General features: G+C 43.1%; 1 protein-coding gene across 3 annotated transcripts in view; it reads right to left on the bottom strand.

The window, feature by feature from the left end:
- ITSN1 (intersectin 1) overlaps positions 1-24,121 on the bottom strand; it is a 107,943-nt gene that overhangs the window by 13,407 nt on the left and 70,415 nt on the right. For 2 of the 3 annotated variants that reach the window (XM_073668355.1, XM_073668356.1), the window contains exons 29-32: positions 4,644-4,765; positions 3,128-3,234; positions 2,382-2,565; positions 2,064-2,162 (exon numbers count right to left, since the gene is read on the bottom strand). In XM_073668355.1, coding sequence (XP_073524456.1) covers positions 2,064-2,162; positions 2,382-2,565; positions 3,128-3,234; positions 4,644-4,765 — 512 coding nt within the window. Of the gene's footprint in view, positions 1-2,063; positions 2,163-2,381; positions 2,566-3,127; positions 3,235-4,643; positions 4,766-15,176; positions 16,726-24,121 lie in introns of those variants that run through there. The other variant, XM_073668357.1, reaches the window with a different exon arrangement.

The following is a 24,121-nucleotide window of genomic DNA, read 5'->3' as shown; positions in this document are numbered from 1 at the left end:
AAACAGGAAGCTGCAGCCGTCACATTCTGTATAAACAGGAAGCTCCAGCCTTCTCATTCTGTCTAAACAGGAAGCTCCAGCCGTCACATTCTGTCTAAACAGGAAGCTGCAGCCGTCACATTCTGTCTAAACAGGAAGCTGCAGCCGTGACACTCCGTCCAAGCAGGAAGCTGCAGCCGTCACACTCCGTCCGAACAGGAAGCTGCAGCCGTCACATTCTGTCCGAACAGGAAGCTGCAGCCGTCACATTCCGTCCAAACAGGAAGCTGCAGCCGTCACACTCCGTCCAAACAGGAAGCTCCAGCCGTCACATTCTGTCTAAATAGGAAGCTGCAGCCGTCACATTCTGTCTAAACAGGAAGCTGCAGCCGTCACACTCCGTCCGAACAGGAAGCTGCAGCCGTCACATTCTGTCCGAACAGGAAGCTGCAGCCATCACATTCCGTCCAAACAGGAAGCTGCAGCCGTCACATTCTGTATAAACAGGAAGCTCCAGCCTTCTCATTCTGTCTAAACAGGAAGCTCCAGCCGTCACATTCTGTCTAAACAGGAAGCTGCAGCCGTCACATTCTGTCTAAACAGGAAGCTGCAGCCGTGACACTCCGTCCAAACAGGAAGCTGCAGCCGTCACACTCCGTCCGAACAGGAAGCTGCAGCCGTCACATTCTGTCCGAACAGGAAGCTGCAGCCGTCACATTCCGTCCAAACAGGAAGCTGCAGCCGTCACACTCCGTCCAAACAGGAAGCTCCAGCCGTCACATTCTGTCTAAATAGGAAGCTGCAGCCGTCACATTCTGTCTAAACAGGAAGCTGCAGCCGTCACACTCCGTCCGAACAGGAAGCTGCAGCCGTCACATTCTGTCCGAACAGGAAGCTGCAGCCATCACATTCCGTCCAAACAGGAAGCTGCAGCCGTCACATTCTGTATAAACAGGAAGCTCCAGCCTTCTCATTCTGTCTAAACAGGAAGCTCCAGCCGTCACATTCTGTCTAAACAGGAAGCTGCAGCCGTCACATTCTGTCTAAACAGGAAGCTGCAGCCGTGACACTCCGTCCAAACAGGAAGCTGCAGCCGTCACACTCCGTCCGAACAGGAAGCTGCAGCCGTCACATTCTGTCCGAACAGGAAGCTGCAGCCGTCACATTCCGTCCGAACAGGAAGCTGCAGCCGTCACATTCCGTCCGAACAGGAAGCTGCAGCCATCACATTCCGTCCAAACAGGAAGCTGCAGCCGTCACATTCTGTATAAACAGGAAGCTCCAGCCTTCTCATTCTGTCTAAACAGGAAGCTCCAGCCTTCTCATTCTGTCTAAACAGCAAGCTGCAGCCGTCACATTCTGTCTAAACAGGAAGCTGCAGCCGTCACATTCTGTCTAAACAGGAAGCTCCAGCCGTCACATTCTGTCTAAACAGGAAGCTGCAGCCGTCACATTCTGTCTAAACAGGAAGCTGCAGCCGTCACATTCTGTCTAAACAGGAAGCTGCAGCCGTCACATTTCGTCTCAACAGTTTCTTCCTGTTAAAACTAAATGTGACAGCTGCAGCCGATCAGTGTCCATTGACTAGCTGCAGCAGTCATGTGACACCTACCTCCACCAGAAGTTGATACCAGAAAACCGATGGAGGCACAGTACCGGGTGCGGAGGAATGGCGCAGGTCTGGGAAAAGTTTAGCTTGTTTTGTTTTTTTTCTTACACCGCCCTGGGCTCATTAAGTTTAACTTTTCTAGTGGTGGAGAATTCCTGTAAGGTATGTGGTATATAAACAACATTTCAATCGTATTCGGGCTCAACTGACCCATCACAAAGCAGCACGCGATGACCTGCAATCATCCCATCCCTGATCATCCCATCCATGTGCAGCTTCAGCTGAGATTGTCTGAACTCTGGGCAGATACATTTTACAGGCCTGTCATGGCTATTGGAAGTTATTCATTTTAAAATGATGGTTGCCTTAAATGGTTAAAATCGGCCATCGGTATGTCTGCTGATGGACCACCAGCCCTAACACCTCAAAATACAAGCCTGAAGTGCATCTGGCCGCCATGCTCCATATCACTTACGTTTTTGATGATAAGAGGATATCGCGTCACTCTTTGCATAGGTTTGAGAATGAAGCTGGACAGCGGCATGCCTTTACATCGAGGATCCATAGCCAATCGCTGAGGAGACAACAAAATATCCACTAAAGCTAAAAATACAGGAGGCTCTCAGCACTGGACTTATGGGACATAGGGTAGTTATGGTAAGCAGAGATTTTCTGGATTTCCTATTAATTTATTATCCTTCTCAGCCTGAAATGACTGATAACAGAGAACAGTAAATTGCCGTAAAGAAGGCGGGCATTGGGTTTGTAGAGCAGTAAGAGATGAAGCACTTACTTTGACAAACTCCTTGAACTCAGGCACTTCGTCGGTTTTCTGTTGAATGAGGGCAGCACCATTAAGTTGGCAGCTACAGAAGCGGATGTAGGGCTGCATGTGCGGTAACTGGGCTGTCAAGATGTCACCGATCATCTTGACAGGCATCTTCTCACCAGACATCTTTTTCCGAACACGTAATGCCCTAAAAACAGTAGAGGAAAAGGTTAATTTTTAAAGAAGTGGTCATTTCAAGAAAGAAAAAGTAAGTCTGGTAAACCCAGAATGATTTATGTAGACCTCAATGGAGCTGTCCTATAAAACAACAGCCTTACAAATGTTTCATTGTTGGGCGTCTGAGCACTGGGACCACCCACCAATGAAGAGAACAGGGTGTCCAAAGTCTCAGTGTGAATGGAACTGTAGTGAGCATGTGCGACCACTTACTACAGAACTGGTGGTCGCACACGCTCACTACTGCTCCATCCACACAGGAGACTTTGGGCATCCTGTTCTGAGGATCAGTGGTGGTCTTATCACCCTCAGAGACCTTGCATTTATCATCTAGAAAATCCAACATCACAAGAATAGCAGAATGTTTAGGTGAACATCCAGACTCTATGTTACCTATAGTGCGCCCCCTAGTGGCCACACTTAGATGTAAAATAAATGAAAAGAACTATAGAATCCCCATGTCCCAAAACACGTGATTTCCTTGTACTTATAGTTCCCCTTTATGATTACAAAAAAAAATTAAAAACTCTTACTTCAGTAGCTTAATATTGCACATGATCAACTCCTTCCAGTTGACAAATATCATTGCCACTTCCTTCTCCGTTAGTAGCTCGGACTCCAGTAACGGCTTCTGGAAAGTCTGGAAAACATAAAGTCATATTAATATATGATAGAACATATAATCGGGGAATATGGTACAACCCTGGAATCAGAACAGAAAGTTTAAGTCCGGCTAATGAATGACAAATAATTTTTGCAGCTCGTTAACAGCTGTCAGATGAATACATCCCTGCGAAACATTATTTCCTAATGTGCATGTGCAGGGTTTGAGGGGGGGAAGGCTGAAAAGACAGAGCTGCAGCGGCAAGTGAAAAAGCAGTAGCCTGGACCAGTGATGAGACAAGCAGAGAATTGTGGACTTTCTTGTAGATACTACATCAGAGTACATCTGCTCTGAAACCGCCTGAAAAAGCGCTCAGAAAACGCCTGAAAAAGCGCTCAGAAAACTCTGAAAAGAATGAACATACTCATTTCTATGTAAAAAACACTTACTGTTCATATGTTCAGTCTTTTAACAAAGTACGAGAAGCTGCTAAAAGAAGTGATCCGACTATTCTTCGGGCAATTTCTGCTTTGAAGACTTCACAATACAAGTGAATGGGGAGAGGTTCAAAAGACACCCAGAAACTTTTTTAATATTTTCACTTCAGAAACCACCTATGGTTTTTTTATTGTGAGAGGTAGAAAAGAAAGAAAAAAAACCACACTCACAAACGAAGCAAAAATGCTAAAAAAAAAAAATAAAAAAATAAAAAAATGCTGCCAGTCAAAAATAAACAAGCATTCGAGAAACAACCAAAAAAACAATGCAAAAGATGTTTTGGGGGAAAAAAAAAAAAGACCGGGACGTGTCCTGGAGCATCTTCCTCTTGGAAAATTCGTCCATTTCTCCCGCGTGTAGAAGACTTTGGGGGTGCTTTCTCTCTCGACCAACGGTCTTGGTGAGGGGGCGTTTTGGAGCGGACAATCCTGATTAAAGAATCCGGTGAATGAAGAAGGCAAGGCGCGTTGTGGCGTGTGCCACTATATACACCTCGCCAAGAATTTTACACCGGCTTCCGCGTTGTGCAAAAAAATTGCAACTTTTCAGAGCTTTTTTTTTGTCAGAGATCTGGCAAAAAAGCTTTGATGAATCGCCCCCTTTGTGTGCACACAAACCCCAAGTCTTAGGGTGCATTGCATTTAGACAACCAAATTTTTGGGGCAGTTGAGCAGAACAAATCAACTGTAGACAGAGCAGAATTGGAAACATAGCTGGCCGGATATTTAATAGCCATCAGGAACCGGAGATACGTTGGCCAAGCTTGGCCTCTTTGAGACTAGCAAGAAAATAATGGCCTGCCATAGGGAAGTCCTCTTCATGAAAAGGGACAATATGTGTAAAATAAATGGAAACTGAACAGCGATCACGGGGAAATCCGGTCCAGATCAGGCAATCTTTATCAGATGTTTCATCAGATCAGAAAATTGTCACTCCAATGAACTCACCTCTGTGACGAGCTGGAGATCGTTCACGTAGTTCTCTTCGGTCACTATGAGCTCGTGGATGTAGCCCTGTCTCTTCCTTTCTACAGGACTCAGCATATCCAGAAGATGTAAATCTGCGCACCCTAAAAAATGCGAAAAGAGGAAAAGTGTGTGTGTGTACACGTCCCTTACACCAGATGTCAGCACTATATTATAATCTATGATCATTCTGACCCCCATATAACGTCAAGTGTTGGAATCCTCTGTTGCCAACAACGATGATTTAATGGCCCCCACGTGAATAATCCAGTTAGCCGACAAACAAGTGGTTTGTTCATCTGTAAGCTTATCCGTGGCATGTTTAAGCAGCTCGATTATTGATCTGTGAGGCTGAATTTACTATAGACTTCAATACTGTGGTATTGTAGTATATAGTATAAGCCATCAAACAATCTGAGATACAAATCCCCTAAAGGGACTAAAAAAAAAAAAGTGTATGAAAAAAATGTTATTACCCTTCTTTTCCCCCTTCAAAATTAAAAAATAATAATTTTGTATTGTAGGGTCCAAAAAGGTGCAACAAAAATATGAATTTCAATTGTACATTAAACACTAAGAATAATAAAATTGGCAAAAGTGCCATTTTTCAATCGCCACCAAAATGCAATAAAAAGCAATCAAAATGTCATATGTACCCCAAAATGGCACAAAAAACAAGCCCTCTTTATAGATATAGATATATATCACATATATATATATATTACATAAGTTTGGTATCACCGTAATCGTACTCACCTGGTGGATTATGTTGCCGGGTCATGTTATCTACACGATGAACGATGTAAAAACAAAACCCCTCCCGGAATAAAAAAGGCAGAGTTTTTTTTTTTAGGGGGGCATTTCACGTCACTTGGAATTTTTTTTTCTCCAGTTTATCAGTACATTGCATGGTAAAATGAATGGTGTCGTTAAAATCTACAAAATCGACTTGCAAAAAAAAAAAAAAATGCTCTCGCATGGTTGTGGGAACGCAAAAATAATAATTAAAAAAAAAATAGTTATGGCTCTTGGAACAAAGGAAGGAAAAAAAAAACAACCTGAAAGATTCCCTGATTCTTAAAGGGCTAATGTCTCCTTACAAGAATAACATTTTTGGATTGAGAATCGAGGTAATCCACCAAATTTGTTTTTTCGTCATTAGGAATGCCAGGAATTGTGTAAAGGCCAAGGATATTTTTGCTCGGGTCTTGAACAGCCCCCTGCTTCTCCCGTAGCTTGAATAGAGCCCAAGACAAAGGTATTGATGACCTATCGGATCGGACTGTTTGGGGTCCTACACCCAGTCCCTCCCCCAATCAACCATTACCAGGTTCCTCGGCTGCAGGAAGTTGAGTGTACGGAGCCTGCGCACCACTGCTCTGTACCGGTGTAGTGACCGCTCCCTGGTGCGGCAGTGCCAGATAATAGTCCATATGTAGTGTACAGAGCTGTGAACACAGTCAAGGTAACAGCAGGTCGGCAGGGGGAGGTACCGGACCGCCATAGATCTGATATTAATGACATTACCCTAAGGACTGCGTTATGGTGAATATTTATACTTTGTTGTGATTATTATTTAGACAATTAAATCTACCTAGAGATCTTTGATAATTTTGTATTTTAGTATTAGCTTTCTAAGTGTTATTCATAAAAGCAATAACACAGGGAATTGTCTCTGATATAGAGGGGTTTTTGTGTTAAGTTTTCTTTGTTACAGAAGGAAACTGGACCAAGTCAGCTTTCAAGGACTTCTGGAGAATCCATAATTTACGACCCTGTTATTTCCAATTAAAATACTTTCTTTGTTTGGTAATGTAAGTAGCCATTCTCCTTTCTTCTTGGGGTGTAATACAATACTTGTTGCTTGGGATCTGAAGGCAGACAAGAATTGTACACTCAGACACTGGCTGTGTGTTATTTTCTTATGTTCGATGCATCGGATTTATTTTATTTCAAGAAATAATGGCAGATCTGGAGATAGTTTGTATCTCAACCCAAATTAGCTCTTCTTGGAAGCGGCAACCAATGACAACTGGTTATCAATATCTTAGCCATGGGTGACCCGGTGCCTCATGCCCATAATGCTCTCTCTGCTGGCATGGAGGTACATGTGTAGCACCCTGAGGACTCGGCTGCTACAGGGGTATTGCACCTCACTCCAGAGGTGTGGTATTCCACTCCCGGGTAAGGATGGAGTGTGGGACTGAGCTCAGTAGGCTGCATGCACTACATACATCCCATTTCCGGGGGACAGAACAATGGTACTCCCACCAAGTAAATGTGCAGGTACGACAGCGTCTGTCCCTGGCTGGAGTGGGAGGGGGGTGGAACATCCCAGTAGTGTAGGGGCAGATAGGGGGAGTACTCTGGGTAACGCTAGGAGCCTATTGGGTGCTGGTCACCTGTGCTCACACATAGAGGGAGTATATAAGGTGGGCACCATCTAGAGATAAGGTCTTTTTAGTCAAGTTCAGCCTGAGGAGAAACAGAGCAGAGGAGCTCAGCCAGGAGGGCTGACAGGGAGCTGTGGCTCCGGCTGGGCCCAGCTCCAGGGCCAAGCATGAAGAAAGAGGAGGAAGAAGGACCCAGAGAGGCAGAGCCAGAGGGAACCCTAAGATCCCAGAATCAGACCAAAAAGGGTGAAGGGTTGGCAGAAAAGGGCACCGGATCCCAAGCTGGCGGAGGCAAAAGTAACCCTTAGCCAGGAACCGGAGGTCGTGGGCAAGCTTTGCCACGACCCTCACCACATCCACCAGGAAGGTACACCAAGAGTAGGGTCAGGAAAGCCAGAGAAGGTTTTGCCATCAGAAGGCCCAAGGGAACCGGACAAAGGTGGATCCCTGGTGGGGACGGCCAGCAGAAAGAGAGAGAGAGGGGAGCTCAGGACCACGCTCCGGAACTGCCTGGGGGTTAGCCGAGCCCCGCACCTGGTGGACGCAGCACGGCTCGGGTGGTCACTCAAGGCCAGAGTGACTAAAGCAACATCAGTGAGTAAAAACCCTGAAACTGCATCCCACGACTCTGTGCCTCCCTACCGCACCATCACAACCTCCATCATCTACTCCTGCTGCCCTGAGGCCATACCCCTCCCGTTGGGGGTTATACCATCCCTGCTGCACCCATACCACCGGCCTCAGCGGACTGTTTTGCAGCGGCGGCCTTGTGACCGCAAATCAACGGGTGGCGTAGTCGACACACATTCTAACATCTACTGCTAATAGACTCGCCTCTTAGTTTGACTCCCTGGGCACGGACCGGGTCACCGCCACGAGACTACTACCCCCATCTGATCCGGCTCCGGGTAAGCCCCCGTGCGCGCGATGCCGCACGACACAGAAGGCCCAGGGGCGCGTCACATGCAGTGGCTTATTCTCTGCTCACAGGCAGGACCGATGCAGGAGGTGTTGTGCACTTGGCACCGTCCTGCAGGAATGGTCCATAGTCACTTCTGCAGGGAGGGACGACACGGGATTCTGTCAAGAGACCGCTATCACACAGTACAGACTCGTACAGGCTTATGTGCTTTACAGAACCAATACTGCACTATTGCAGTATGCACTAAATGAGGAACGCAGTTTGTAGACCTCCAAATGTTCTCCTACTTGTGTCCTATGTGGCTGAAACATTGAGAGTTGATTCATCAAGCAGTTTACAAAAATTTTTGCACAACTCACAACGAAGTGAAAACTCATGGCATTTTTACGCCATTCCCGGACAACTTTTTGGAAGCAGAACGCGGTAAATAAATTCACCATAATTTATGTTACAAAAGTGTCATAACATTACTGCTTCTTTGACTGCATTATCATCAGGAAACTGTTGTCCACACAGAAATTTCTTCTGGTTCTGAAATATGAAGTAATCACTGGGAGCCTTGTCTGGACTGTAGGGTGGATGGTCAAGCTCCATGGAGCCACATTGATAGCAGCTTGTGATTTGCAAGACTTGTGAGCTGGCGCATTGTCGTGAAGCAGCAACACACCTGCCGACAACTTCCCACGGCGTTTCTCTTTGGTTGCGTCACATAATGCCTTCATTGTTGGAAGCATAGCAGTCTCCATTAATTGTTGTCGTGTGTGGTATGAATTCTAGCACTAAAACGCCTTCTGTATCCCAAAAAAACTGTTGCCATGATGTTTTAAAATTTCTTTGGAGTTGGTGACCTCTTGTGCTTCCATTGCATGGACTCGTTTGGTCTCAGGATCATGGTGATGGACACATGTTTGATCACCCGTAATAATTTGAGAAAAGAAGTCTCCTGGATTTTCTCTAAGCCGGTATAAAATTCACTTGGCTAAATTGCTGATGACTTATTTTTTGGTCATTCGTTGCACCCACCAGGAACTGATCTCTGACATCATCAAAACGTCATGAATGATATTTGAAACTGAGCCAACTGAAATGCCTTATTCACGAGCGACAGTGGGGAAAAAAGTATTTAGTCAGCCACCAATTGTACAAGTTCTCCCACTTAAAAAGATGAGGTCGGCCTGTAATTGACATCATAGGTCGACCTCAACTATGAGAGACAAAATGAGAAAACAAATCCTGAAAATCACATTGTCTGATTTGGAAATAATTTTTCTTCAAATTTTGGTGCAAAATAAGTATTTGGTCAATTACAAACAAGCAAGATTTCTGGCTCTCACAGACCTGTAACAACCTCTTAAAGAGGCTCCTCTGTCCTCCACTCATTACCTGTTCTACTGGCTCCTCTGTTCTCCACTCATTACCTGTTCTACTGGCTCCTCTGTCCTCCACTCATTACCTGTAGTACTGGCACCTCTGTCCTCCACTCATTACCTGTAGTACTGGCTCCTCTGTCCTCCACTCATTACCTGTAGTACTGGCACCTCTGTCCTCCACTCATTACCTGTAGTCCTGGCACCTCTGTCCTCCACTCATTACTTGTAGTACTGCCTCCTCTGTCCTCCACTCATTACCTGTAGTCCTGGCACCGGTTTGAACTTGTTATCAGTATAAAAGACACCTGTCCGCAACCTCAAACAGTCACACTCCAAACTCCACTATGGCGAAGACCAAAGAGCTGTCGAAGGACACCAGAAACAAAATTGTAGCCCTGCACCAGGCTGGGAAGACTGAATATACAATAAGCAAACAGCTTGGTGTGAAGAAATCAACTGTGGGAGAAATAATTAGAAAATGGAAGACATACAAGACCACTGATAATCTCCCTCGATCTGGGGATCGACACAAGATCTCACGAACGGTAAGCAAAAATCCCAGAACCACATGGGGGGACCGAGTGAATGACATGCAGAGAGCTGGGAGCAACGTTACACAGGCTACCATCAGTAACACTACGGCGCCAGGGACTCAGATCCTGCAGTGCCAGACGTGTCCCCCTGCTTAAGCCATTACATGTCCGGGCCCGTCTAAAGTTTGTTAGAGAGCATTTGGATGATCCATAAGAGTATTGGGAGAATGTCATATGGTCAGATGAAGCCAAAGTAGAACTGTTTGGTAGAAACACAACTCGCCGTGTTTGGAGGAGAAAGAATGCAGAGTTGCATCCAAAGAACACCATACCTACAGTGAAGCATGGGGGTGGCAACATCATGCTTTTGGGCTGTTTCTCTGCCAAGGGACCAAGATGACTGATCCGTGTACATAAAAGAATGAATGTGGCCATGTATCGTGAGATTTTGAGTGCATACCTCTTTCCATCAGAAAGGGCATTAAAGATGAAACGTAGCTGGGTCTTTCAGCATGACAATTATCCCAAGCACACTGCCAGGACAACGAAGGAGTGGCTTTGTAAGAAGCATTTCAAGGTCCTGGATTGGCCTAGCCAGGCTCCAGATCTAAACCCTATAGAAAACCTTTGGAGGGAGTTGAAAGTCCTTATTGCCCAGCGACAGCCCCAAACCATCACTGCTCTAGAGGAGATCTGCATGGAGGAATGGGCCAACATACCAGCAACAGTGTGTGCCAACCTTGTAAAGACTTACAGAAAATGTTTGACCTCTGTCATTGCCAACAAAGGATATATAACAAAGTATTGAGATGAACTTTTGTAATTGACCAAATACTTATTTTCCACCAAAATTGGAAAAAAATAGTTTCCAAATCAGACAATATGATTTTCAGGATTTGTTTTCTCATCTTGTATCTCATAGTTGAGGTCTACCTCTGATGTCAATTACAGGCCTCTCTCATCTTTTTAAGTGGGAGAACTTGCACAATTGGTGGCTGACTAAATACTTTTTTCCCCACTGTATAACACTGACTTTGACTTGACAATCTTCGAAAATCATGGTCTCTACTCTGGTACATTTCCTCTGACGATGCTTCGACAGGGCGCCCTAAATGGGGGTCATCTTCAATGGATTCCCTACTCCATTTAAACTGCATTGCCCAAAACCTTACTTGGTAGTAATTAGGTATATTATCACCATATACAGCAATCATCCTTTCATGGATTTCTTTAGGCTTTTCTTCCTTTGTAAGGAAATTAATCATGGAAGGAAGCCCCAAATGCCTCACTTTCGTTGTGGAGTTCCACTGTACTGTACTTGCCATCCTGTCATTTCTGATGCTTTCATCAAGCTGAACTTCTAATGTGTCTATGTCCAGACATGTCTCAACACGCACAGAAAAGATCAAAGCTCGAACAGTGACCGAACAGGTTGAGGTAGATTGAGTGCACACAGGTGTCATTCACAAATGGTAGATTATAGATCCCTGATATTTCTGATCTGCATTTTGTCACAAAGATCACAGTGATGTCAATGTGGGCAATGAAGGAGGAGAAACCGACAAGCTCAGCAGTGAGGAGCAGACCGCATGCTTTACAGGGAAAGCCCACTGAGCACTGAACCTGCAGTTTCACAAGCTTTAAAAAAAATAAAAAATTCTTGACAAGCAACACAGCATACAAAAAAATATTTTCTTCAATGACAAAAGAATTTCAATGACTTAGTGTTACTTCCATTTATTAAGACACAAAATAAAAAGGAAAATCTGTTGCGCCGTACTTGCTTTTCTAAATCAATAGTTTTAATTTTCCTCCCTGCACCCAGGATGACAGTGATTCGTGCCGTCTCCTAGGTTTCCATCTCTAATGCCATATAATGTGATTTTACAGCACTGTGTGAAGGAAACCTATGGAGCCATAAGGCAAGAACATGCTGCTTTTGAGAGCAAAATTTATTGCATTTAGTTCAAATGCACAAAAATACTTAATTCTTATTTTCATGTGAATTAGTTCTCAAAAGGGAAACGTTTTGCTTAAATTTACATTATCAATTAAAAATACATACTGTGATAAATTTAGTTTCTTATCTTTTTTTTGTGATGTTTTATTCTATATTCTTTACTTTCTTCAGAGAAGGCAGTTGGACGAAAAAAGTAATGAAATTACTCCTGACTTCTACAGTAGATTGTTTTAGTATATGTGCAGAGATTATAGTACAGGAGGGGGAGAAGGTGAGCTGTGACAATCTATTGTGAATGAGGGATCCCGTATTATCTACTGTATATAGAGGTATCAGTCATTGAACAGGAGGAGGAGGTGGTGAGCTGTGACATTACCTATTAATGGTGAATCCTGTGTTATCTACAGTATATAGAGGTGTTTTTGGTTATTGTACAGGAGGAGGAGGTGAGCTGTGATCTCGCCCAATGTTAATGATAGATCCTGTAATACACACGTGTACAAAATTGTTGATATCTTCTGTTAAAGTAAGAAAATCCCACAATGGTCACTGAAATTACTTTTGAATTGTGGTTCAAGTTATGTCTGATTTTCATTGATATTCAGAAATATACTTTTCAGTTTTAACAGAAAAATGTAAAAAAAAAATAAACTAAAGAAAATGGCCTGGACCAAAATGATGGTACCCATAACTTAAAATGGGTTGTCCGGCCTTAGGCTACAAGTCTGCAGTCACTCCATGTGACTGCAGACTTGTGAATCCTCACTTCGAGCGCACTGCACAATGTGAGAATTATCTGGTGCCAGGTGCGAGCGGTCGACCGCAAATATGCGATTTCCATACTTCCAGCCACAGTCCAACTAGACTGCGTCTGATCTCACTCAATAAGCTTGAATTCAGCAACGTATGCAAATCACATACATAGGTCACGCCCCTGCAGCTCCCGTGACCGGAGAATCCTCACAGTGTGCAGTCTGCATATTGTGAAGATTAGGAGAAATAGACCCAGCTCATCAAACATCTAAAATGTAATTTATTTATTTATTTGATATATATTTTAAAAAATCCATCTTGATAGTGTGAACAATCAAAAATCCATATCTTGAATTAGGAAACATTGGATACCACCTGGTAATCAGTATTGTATCCCATGTTTCCCTAATTCCAGATATGGATTTTTGATTGTTCACATTATCAAGATGGATTTTTTAAAATAAAATGTTTTGAATTTTAAATTTTGGACGTTTGGCGAGCTGGATCTATTTCTCCTATACCTCTGTATCCATCCTAGCGCTGGCAGAACGCTTGATTGCGTGCTCCTGGACGGACTGAAGTCGCTGGAGGGTGAGCCGCTTAAACCCCTTTTTTTTCCTGTATATTACTATATGGTGAAGATTCACAAGTCTACAGTCACAGTAACTGCAGACTTGTAGCCCAAGGCAGGACAACCCCTGTAATATTTTGTAGTCTGGCCCCTTCCACAGGTATTTTGGCCTCTCCTGTTCACAGATGTTTAATAAACGTTACATCAGGGCTCCTAGAAGTCACTGCAGTAGAGTCCGATGCTTTGCTCCTACCATTCTTGGATGTTTTCGGTCATTATCTCGTTGGAGGACCCATAACCTGCGGCTCAGACCAAGCTTTCTGATACTGGGCAGCACATTTCACTCCAGAATGCATAGATATAGTCTTGAGATTTAATCGTACCCAGGTGGAGCAAAGCTGCCCCAACATAACAGAGCCTCCTCCATGTTTCACAGGAGGTACAATGTTCTTTTCTTTGTAGGTTTCACTTGTGTCTGTGAACATAAAGCTGATGTCATTTGCCAAAACGCTCCAGTTCTGCCTCATCTGTCCAAAGGACATTCTCACAGAAGCTTTGTGGCTTATCAATATGCATTTTTAGCAAACTCCAGTCTTGCTTTTTTTAGGATTTGCTTTCTACAGTGGTTTCCTCCTCGTTAGTCTTCCATGAAGTTCATTTTGGCCAAGACACAGATGAATGGGTGCGATCTGGCACTGATGGACCTTGACCTTGGGAGTTCACTTTTAATCTCTTTGGAAGTTGTTTTGGTCTCTGGTTACCATTCACATTATCTGTCTCTTCAATTTGTCATTAGTTTTTCTCTTGTGGCCACATCTTGGGAGGTCGGCTACAGTCCCATAGACCTAAAACTTCTGAATAATATGTGCAACTGTAGTAACAGGAACATGCAGCTGCTTGGAGATGGTCTTATAGCCTTTACCACCAACATGTTTGTCTATAATTTTCTTTCTAATAGGAGACAACCCTCTCCTCAGCTTTCTTTGGTCCATGTTCAGTATGCTATACACTATGATTCCAAACAGCACAGTGACTACTTTTCACCCTGGGCAAACTGATTACATGTACACACGTGATGATAATTACAGGACACGCCTTAGTTTCACATGTCTCTATGGTCTCATTATTTTAAATATTTTCTATGGGTAGCATTATATTTGTCCAGGCCATTTTCATAATTTTTTTTTCTGTTAAACCACAAAGCAAAAAAAATAAAATTGAAAATTACTTTTGTCAGTTTCAACTTAGTTCAGTGTTTTTTTTTTCTTACTTTACGAGAAGGGTATCAACATGTGTATCTATCGTATATAGAGGCGTCAGTCATTGTACAGGAGGAGGTGAGCTGTGACATCACCTATTGTGAATGGTGGATCCTGTGTTATCTACTGTATATAGAGGTGTTATCAGTCATAGTACAGGAGGAGGAGGTGAGCTGTGACATCACCTATTGTGAATGGTGGATCCTGTGTTATCTACTGTATATAGAGGTGTTATCAGTCATTGTACAGGAGGAGGAGATGAGCCACGACATCTATTGTGAATGGTGGATCCTGTGTTATCTACTGTATATAGAGGTTATCAGTCATTGTACAGAAGGAGGAGGTGAGCTGTGACATCTATTGTGAATGGTGGATCCTGTGTTATCTACTGTATACAGAGGCGTCAGTCATTGTACAGGAGGAGATGAGCCGTGACATCTATTGTGAATGGTGGATCCTGTGTTATCTACTGTATATAGAAGTGTTATCAGTCATTGTACAGGAGGAGGTGAGCTGTGACATCTATTGTGAATGGTGGATCCTGTGTTATCTACTGTATATAGAGGTTATCAGTCATTGTAATCCTGCCCGTGATGGTAGAGATTATATAAAAGATCACTTCTCAAAAGTAAATCAGCCTATTTTGTGTCTCCGAGTGAAAAATGCAAAATTTCATATTTTTATATCACGACAGTTTCAATTTTCGTAGGCAACAAGAAACAACCAAAACACAAGGACAACACAGACATGAGGGTTTTTAGCTTCTATAAGAAGGATTTAATTCTCTATACATGTAGTAGATTGTAAAGGCTGTATTACAGTTGTTAAAGCTGTAGGTTTTTATATATTTATATATCTTACATTCATATCCATGACAATACTGAAGTGCGGGTGAACACAAAGCTCCAGTTGGCTCAAGCCATAATTTTTCTAGTTTTTGTTTTGGAGGGGCGGTAGGCCGACACTTGAAGAATGAGTATTGTAGTTGCGGAGAGGAAGGGGGATTACAGAAGATAAAAAATAAAAACTACTACTACAGCCTTCAGTAAAAACATCCCATCGTGGCTTTTTTTTTTTTTTTTTTATTATTATTCCTTTTTCTCTCTGCGCAAGGCAGGAAAAGTGGAAGCTAGTGTTCCAAAAAAGGTGTACGGCACAATACGATATAAGTTTCAAAAAAATAAAAAAATATATGACAAACTCCACAGTCTAGATAAAATGATAATAACGAAAAAGTATGTAAACATTGCAATTAAATTCCAGGTTAAAATAGTGTATACATTCTTCGTCCTGATAGGAAAAAGGAACAGCTAAGAAGCCCTGTGACCGGAGGGTGGAGGAGAGGCTGGACGCCCCAACAAGTCGGATGAAGACTAAACACTGGCTAGTATAATACAATGGATATAATACCCCCGGCAAATGTATATATATATATAAAATAACAATGATAATTATAATAACATACATAAAAACAGTACAAATCAGGGAGGTCCGCCATCAATGACATGTGCAAAACTGAAGAAGGTGATTAACAAGCGCAGTGGGCCTGTTAACACTGGAGATCCATTGCACCAGAAAAATACAATTCAAAAATAATTGTTTTGTGGAATATATATATATAAAAAAACTAACCCTTTACACATTGTTGAATACAAATTATGTAGTATATACGTTTCTAAATATCTGGGAGTATTTCACTATTTTTCTACTTCTTTCTGTCAGTTAAAAGGCTAAAATAAATGATTCTAAGACTGGACACAAAAAAAAAAAAAAATAATAATAATACAACAGGTAATAAAATAAAAGCCAAACATTTCATATTTATGGACACAATATAAACAGTACATGCAGCATTCCTTGATAGTGGGTCTTTTTGCAAATTAAAAGTAATATCGCAACCATTTGATGACCGACTTCCCTCAAAAAGTGTCATGGAGTATCAAAGCAAAAAGGACATTGTATGATTTTTTTTTTATTATAATTTTTTTCTATTAAAAATGGAGAAAGCCGCAAAAGGACCCACTATCCTCCATAATCCGAGTGTCAATTTTAATTATTATTATTATTTTTTTTTTAGCTTCAGGATCTGCAGGTACAACGTAATGGTCAACATGCATCTAAATGGAAAATGAGGTAAAAATTCTGTGCAGCGGTCGTCTAGTCAGAAGGCAGATGAATGATCATGCTGGAAGTCACATGATCAAGGCTGCATCTCCCATCATCCCTCTGGGCAGTGATATGGGGATAGTGGGTCCCTTTGAGGACTTTCAAGCCTGAGTAGGGGGATGGACAACATATGATTCCTAGAAAAAGGAGGAAAACAACACATAAGCAAACAAAAAAAAAAAATCTAAAAGTAAAGGAAAAAAAAACACTGTACACTACAACAATGACTGTGCATGGTGCAAAATAAATGAAAATAAAAAGGCAGCATGCTACACACAGGGAATGATGTATGATAACAGGCCTAAAAAATCTTTTCAAGTTATTAAAAAACGGTTAAGAATTAAAAAAAAAAAAAAAAAACTTAAAAAAGAACACACATTTTATGCAGCCTAAAATGCTATGAAAATAAATGTCACAATATTTCTTCACTTATTCGCTCCCGCTGTTTGGCTTCACCTACTCTGTCTACATGTGATGACCATAGTCCAATCATAGGGTGGAGTAGCCATGTACCACTAAATGCCAATTAAAGGATACAAGTTTATTGAGAAAAATGAAAACTGGAACATATGAAATATATATATATATATTAGTGGGCCAGGAGACTGTTAGCCTTTAGTCTGTGTCCATCACCTTAAGTGTCCATTAGCTGAAGTGTCTGAAATTTGAATTAATTCTGAATTGAACCTGAAGGGAACTGAAGGTAACTGGATACTAAGTCACAGTAAACAATGTTTGTCTTTGTTTTCACTATCACCCCCTTAATCCTTCACTTCTTAAGCCCCCGTCTCACATAGCGAGATCGCTAGCGAGATCGCTGCTGTGTCACGGTTTTGGTGACGCAACAGCGACCTCACCAGCGATGTCGCTATGTGTGACACTTTGCAGCGATCAGGCCCCTGTTGTGAGGTCGCTGATCACTGCAAAGTGTCCTGGACCATTTTTTGGTCGTTGCCCTCCCGCTGGTCAGCACACATCGCTGTGTGTGACCAGCGGGAGCAGCGATCAGGCTGGTAACCATGATACACATCGGGTTACTAGGGGCACACGCGAACCTAGTAACCCGCTGTTTATCATGGTTACGAGCCTGCTAAAGTGACCGGAAACCTCCCGCTCACCGTAGCAGAGTGGTAACCATGATAAACAACGGGTTACTAGGTGCGCGTGTGCCCCTAGTAACCCGATGTTTATCATGGTTACCAGCCTGCTCCTGCTTCAGCAGGCTGGTAACCGGAGCAGGACATCGTGGAAAGATTCTTTCCACGATGTCGCTGCTCCCCTGATCGTTGATGAGCCTGCCTGTTTGACAGCTCACCAGCGACCACATAGCGACGCAGCAACGATCCCTGACAGGTCGTATCGTTGTCGGGATCGTTACAGCGTCGCTAAGTGTGACGGGGCCTTTACAACCACCCCTAATCCCTACACCTAGTAATGAACTCTTCATCTCTCCCTCCATTCTCCCCACCCATCTCACCTCCTCCTCAGAGCTATTCCTCAACATACAATCCTTTGTCTCCAAACACAGACAGCCACCTCATGCCCTCTCCAGCTCCCACCTAATAACGCTTTCTCTGCTCCTCCTTGCTGCCGGCGACATCTCTCCAAATCCTGGCCCTCCTCGCCACATCACTACAGTCACTTCCACCTCCTACCCACGATCTATCCCAAACTCTCATAACCCTTCTAACCTTATACCCATCCGCCCAGCCCCCACTTCCCCAGTCCCACTAATAGAAGCTCTATGGAACGCTCGCTCCGTCTGCAACAAACTTCCTACATTCACAATCTCTTCATCACTAACAAGCTTTCCTTCCTCGGCATCACTGAAACCTGGCTCACCCCTCCGACACAGCCTCTCCTGCTGCACTTTCGTTTGGCGGATTCCACCTCTCCCATACCCCCCGCCCCACCGGCAAGCACTGTGGAGGAATAGGTTTCCTCCTCTCAGAAAACTGCTCCTTCACCCATATCCCACTGCCGTCCTCAATTACTCTCCCCTCTTTTGAAGTGCACTGCGTGCGCATCTACTCCCCATCCAACCTCCAACTGGCTGTCATCTACCGCCCCCCCAGAATCAACCACCACTTTCTTTGACCACTTCATTTCCTCTCCGTTGACATCCCCACTATCCTCATGGGCGACTTTAACAGCCCCATTGACACTTCCCTCTCAGCTGCCTCTAAGCTTCTATCCCTCACTTCCTCCTTTGGTCTTACTCAGTGGTCTTCCACACCCACCCACAAAGACGGCCACACGGCCACACACTGGACCTCATCTTCACCCGCCTCTGTTCCCTATCTAACCTCTCTAACTCACCTCTCCCTCTTTCTGACCACAACCTACTCACATTCTCTTCTCTCTCATCCCCGGGGCAACAATCCCCACTCCACAAACTTGCATACCCTCGCAGAAATCTCAAACACCTTGGCCTACACTCTCTCTCTGAATCCCTCCTCCCTCTTACAGACATTAGTTCCTTACACGATGCAGATGTTGCTGCTACTTTATACAACACCAAAACCACTGCAGCTCTCGATTCGGTCGCCCCTCTCACACATACCAAGGCTCGCACAATCAACAGACAACCCTGGCACACCAGCTTAACTAAAGAACTGCGACGGGCCTCCAGGGTTGCTGAGCGTAGATGGAAAAGGTCCCACTCCCATGAGCACTTCATCGCATTCAAACAGTCCCTCACTACCTTCAAGTCCACACTCACTGCAGCAAAACAAACATACTTCACATCTCTCATATCCTCCCTGTCTCACAACCCCAAACAACTATTCAACACCTTCAATTCTCTCCTCCGTCCCCCAGTGCCTCCTCCCTCTCCTCTTATTTCAGCCGAAGACTTTGCCTCATTCTTCAAGAAGAAGATTGACACCATCAGACAAAGCTTTTGCCTAAAGCCCCCACAGCCCCTCCCCACACCTACTCAACCCTCTTCCTCCAAAACCACCTTCTCCACCATTTCTGAAGAACAACTTTCCTCCTTACTCTCCAAATCACACCTCACCACCTGTAAACTTGACCCAATCCCATCCCACCTCATCCCAAACCTTACCACTATCTTCATCCCAGCCCTAGCCCACCTATTCAACCTGTCACTAACAACTGGTGTCTTCCCCTCATGCTTCAAATATGCCTCAATCACACCCATCCTCAAAACCCCTCCCTTGACCCATCCTCCATGTCTAGCTATCGCCCCATATCACTTCTCCCCTATGCCTCAAAAGTACTGGAACAACACATCCATTCTGAACTGTCCTCCCACCTCTCCTCCTGCTCCCTCTTTGACCGCCTACAATCTGGTTTCCGACCGCACCATTCTACTGAAACTGCACTGACTAAAGTCACCAACGACCTACTAACCGCCAAATCTAAGACACTACGCTGTCCTCCTCCTCCTAGACCTGTCATCAGCCTTTGACACAGTGGACCATTCCCTCTTACTACAAACTCTCATCTCTCAGCATCACAGACTTGGCCCTATCCTGGATCTCCTCATACCTAACAGACCGGACATTGAGTGTCTCCCACTCACACACCACCTCGCCCCCTATCTGTCGGTGTACCCCAAGGTTCAGTTCTAGGACCGCTGCTCTTCTCCATCTACACCTTCGGCCTGGGACAGCTCAGAGTCTCACGGCTTTCATTATCACCGCTAGGCTGATGACACACAGATCTACCTCTCTGGACCCGATATCACCTCCTTACTAACCATAATCCCACAATGTCTGTCCGCTATTTCATCCTTCTTCTCTGTCAGATTTCTAAAACTTAACATGGACAAAACAGAATTCATCATCTTTCCGCCATCTCATTCAACCCCCCCAACTGACCTATCTATCAACGTCAATAGCTGCCCACTCTCCCCAGTCCCTCAAGCTCGCTGCCTTGGGGTAACCCAGGACTCTGAACTCTCCTTCAAACCACATATCCAAGCCCTTTCCACTACCTGCCGACTCCAACTCAAAAATATCTCCCGGATAAGCACATTCCTCAACCATGAATCTGCAAAAACACTAGTGCATGCCCTCATCATCTCCCGCCTCGACTACTGCAACCTCCTGCTCTGTGGCCTCCCCTCTAACACTCTCGCACCCCTCCAATCTATCCTAAACTCTGCTGCTCGACTAATCAACCTGTCCCCCCGCTATTCCCCGACCTCTCCTCTCTCAGGAGCTCAGAGACTCCAGTTCAAAACCCTAACCATGACATACAAAGACATTCACAACCTGTCTCCTCCATATATCTCTGACCTAGTCTCCCAGTACATACCCGCACGCAACTTTCGATCCTCACAAGATCTCCTTCTCTCCTCCCCTCTTATCTCCTCCTCCCACAATCGCATACAAGATTTCTACCGTGCTTCCCCCCTACTCTGAAACCCTCTACCCCAAAGTATCAGACTCTCGCCTACCGTGGAAACCTTCAAAAGGAGCCTGAAGACCCACCTCTTCCGACAAGCCTACAACCTGCAGTAACCACCGCTCCACCATACCGCTGCACGACCAGCTCTACCCTCACCTACTGTATCCTCACCCATCCCTTGTAGATTGTGAGCCCTCGCGGGCAGGGTCTCACTCCTCCTGTACCAGTCGCTGTCACATTGTTCAAGATTATTGTAATTGTTCTTGTATTATACCCCTTTTTCACATGTAAAGCGCCATGGAATAAATGGCGCAATAATAATAATAATAATAATAATAATAATATGAAATATCAAGGTCTAATAATGAGGAAACATGAATGGTAAAAGGAATGGCAGAGTCCAATATGGGAGCAATCTATAAGAGACCCAGTGTGTACACCAGGATCATGGGATGCAATAAAACAGCATGTGCATAAAAGAAGTCAAAAACACAGTGCAAATATTTGCTAGAAACCTTCTTGGCATACAAATACCATGGAAACAGTATAAACCCTAATCAGGGAAAAAAATGCTTACCCATAGTGTCCCAGAACCACCTCCTTGCCCCGACGTACGTTTATTGCAACTGCTTTCTCAAGGGGAGTATCTTGCCCAGTGTCATACTTTAGCTATATATATGTCTCAGATATGTGTTGTCGATTAAGTGGCGCATTTGGTCAGTGACCCAGGCCAGAAGTGACAAATTTGGCCTGGATCCCGAAACGCATGCACCACCTAATTGAAAACACCTAGCCGAGACATATACATATACATACATATATATATATATATATATATATATATATATATATATATATATATATATATATATATATATATATATATATATATATATATATATATATATATATATATATATATATATATATATATATATATATATACACACACATATACATACACACTTCCCTTATGAAAGCAGTGTTTTGAGGTCTGGACAAGAAGGAGGGCATCTGTGGTCCTGGGACACTATGGGTAAGCATAATTTTTCCTGATTAGGGATTATACTGTTACCATGGCATTTATATGCCTAGAAGGTTTCTTGCAAATATTTGGGCTGTCTTTTTGACTTGTTTGTGCACATGCTGTTTTATTGCATCCCATGATCCTGGTGTACACACTGGGGCTCTTACAGATTGCTCCCTAATTGAACCCTGCCATTCAGGTTTCCTCCTTATTAGACCTTGATATTTCATAATGTTTGATATTTTCCAGTTTTCATTTTTCTCAATAAACTTGTATCCTTTAATTGGCGTTTGATGGTTCATGGCTACTCCACCCTCTGGTGGTTTCCACAAGTTTTCAATATGCTTAGGACTACTCCACCGCTATATTATATTATCTTTATATGTAACTGAAAGGAAGAACACCCAAAAGATTGTGGATATGTTCTCCACCTGGGTATATGATCTGTGCTATGTGAATTTTGTTTTAGTCATGGTCCAATCATAGCCTGCGGCAGTGACCTCACCATAGCGGAAGGCGAAGAGGCGGAGCCGCTCACATGACCCATCCCCCATGAATGACATCATCACGCAAATATGTAAACAAAAGATGAGGCAGAGGTTCCAAACGGTGCGGGAACAGTTCTACAAATGTGTTAAATGGGATTCCAAATTTTGGCCTTAATTAAAAGGGTTATTCAAGGTTTTAGCAAATAAAACTTATTCTTTGAGTTCTGAAAAGTTATACAATTTTCCAATATGCTTTCTGTATTCATTCTTTCCAGATTTCAAAGTCTCTGGTTGCTGACAACATTCACTGGGTACCTTCACTTTTTTTTTTTTTTTTTTTAAATTTAAGAATTAGCATTCTGTCTCGTAACCACCTGTCTATCCACTGGATAAAGGTTCTCATTCAACGACTGCAAATAAAGATCTTTAAAACTAAATATATCAATACATAAAATATATTGGAAAGGTTTACATTAACTACTTCTGGACTGTCCATAGACTTTAAAAGGGAATCTGTCACTTGGTCTTTGCTACCCAATCTGAAAGTAGCATGATATAGGGGCAGAGAACCTGATTCCAGCGATGTGTTACTTTACCGATTTCTGCAGTCTTGATTAAAAACGGTTTTCTCCGCGGCAGATCTAGCAGTTCTCTGAATGCTGAGCTCTGTGTAACCCCACCCACACCACTTATTGGCAGCTTTGTGTGTACACTGTGCATAGGCAGAAAGCCGCAAGTTTGGAAAGTGTGGTTGAACTACCTGGCAGCAGGTTTACTAGTAGTCTTATTCAATCTCAGTGATTTTATTAAAACTACACTTAGTAGCCCTGTAACTGACACACCACTGGAATTAGGGTCTCTGCCTATGAATAAATGAATGATATAAAAAACAAAATAAATAAATAAAAACAGAAGAAAAAACAAGCAGCTGTCAGTTTAAATCATTGTTACGATCCCCACCCCCGTTGGAAAAAAACAATGTTGGATATATAAAAATATTTTTATGAAAAGGGAATCAATTTATCCTAGTCGCCATTAAAAAATAAATAAATAAAAAAAAGCGCCTTCAATTACACCCCAACATCACCTTAATTTTGAGGCAAAAGAAAAATGTAAAAAATTAGACCAGATGTACAAGAATAGATTAAAAAAAATTAATATCCGAAATCTTAAAAGCCGCATGTAAGAACGAAAAAAAATCCCAAAAAAAGTGCCTGGTCATGAAGTGGTTAAATATTTATTTGCTGAAAACCTTTTAAAAACCTATGCGCACACGTTAAATAGTTGCTGCAGAAATTTCTGCATCTCTTGGCAGGAAAAATACTTTTTTCGCATTTTGTTGGCTGATTTTTCTCTACTCGTGAAAGAATTCACATGCTGGAGATTTAAATTTGCAAGGAAAAAAATAAGAAACTTCAGGAATCTCATTCACTTTGCTGGTAATAGAAAACTTCAGATTTTGCGGAAAAAAGGTGCAGAAAAAACCCAACATGTGCACCAAAATGTGTGCTTTTAGCAATAGATATCATTGTGAAAATGCTGCAATTTAATTAAAAGCATGTATTTTGGGCTAAAAATCATTTTTTTGCAATGGGTTTCATTAAAAAGTTTGCACCATTTAGCTTCTGTCCACAGCTGGTT

This window comes from Phyllobates terribilis, unplaced genomic scaffold (genome assembly GCF_046119375.1).
Source record: "Phyllobates terribilis strain yellow unplaced genomic scaffold, ASM4611937v1 Scaffold_2__4_contigs__length_985480577, whole genome shotgun sequence".
In the NCBI taxonomy this organism is placed as follows: Eukaryota; Metazoa; Chordata; class Amphibia; order Anura; family Dendrobatidae; genus Phyllobates; species Phyllobates terribilis.
Note: the sequence above shows the minus strand (reverse complement) of the source record. Positions and strands in the feature narration are given on the sequence as shown.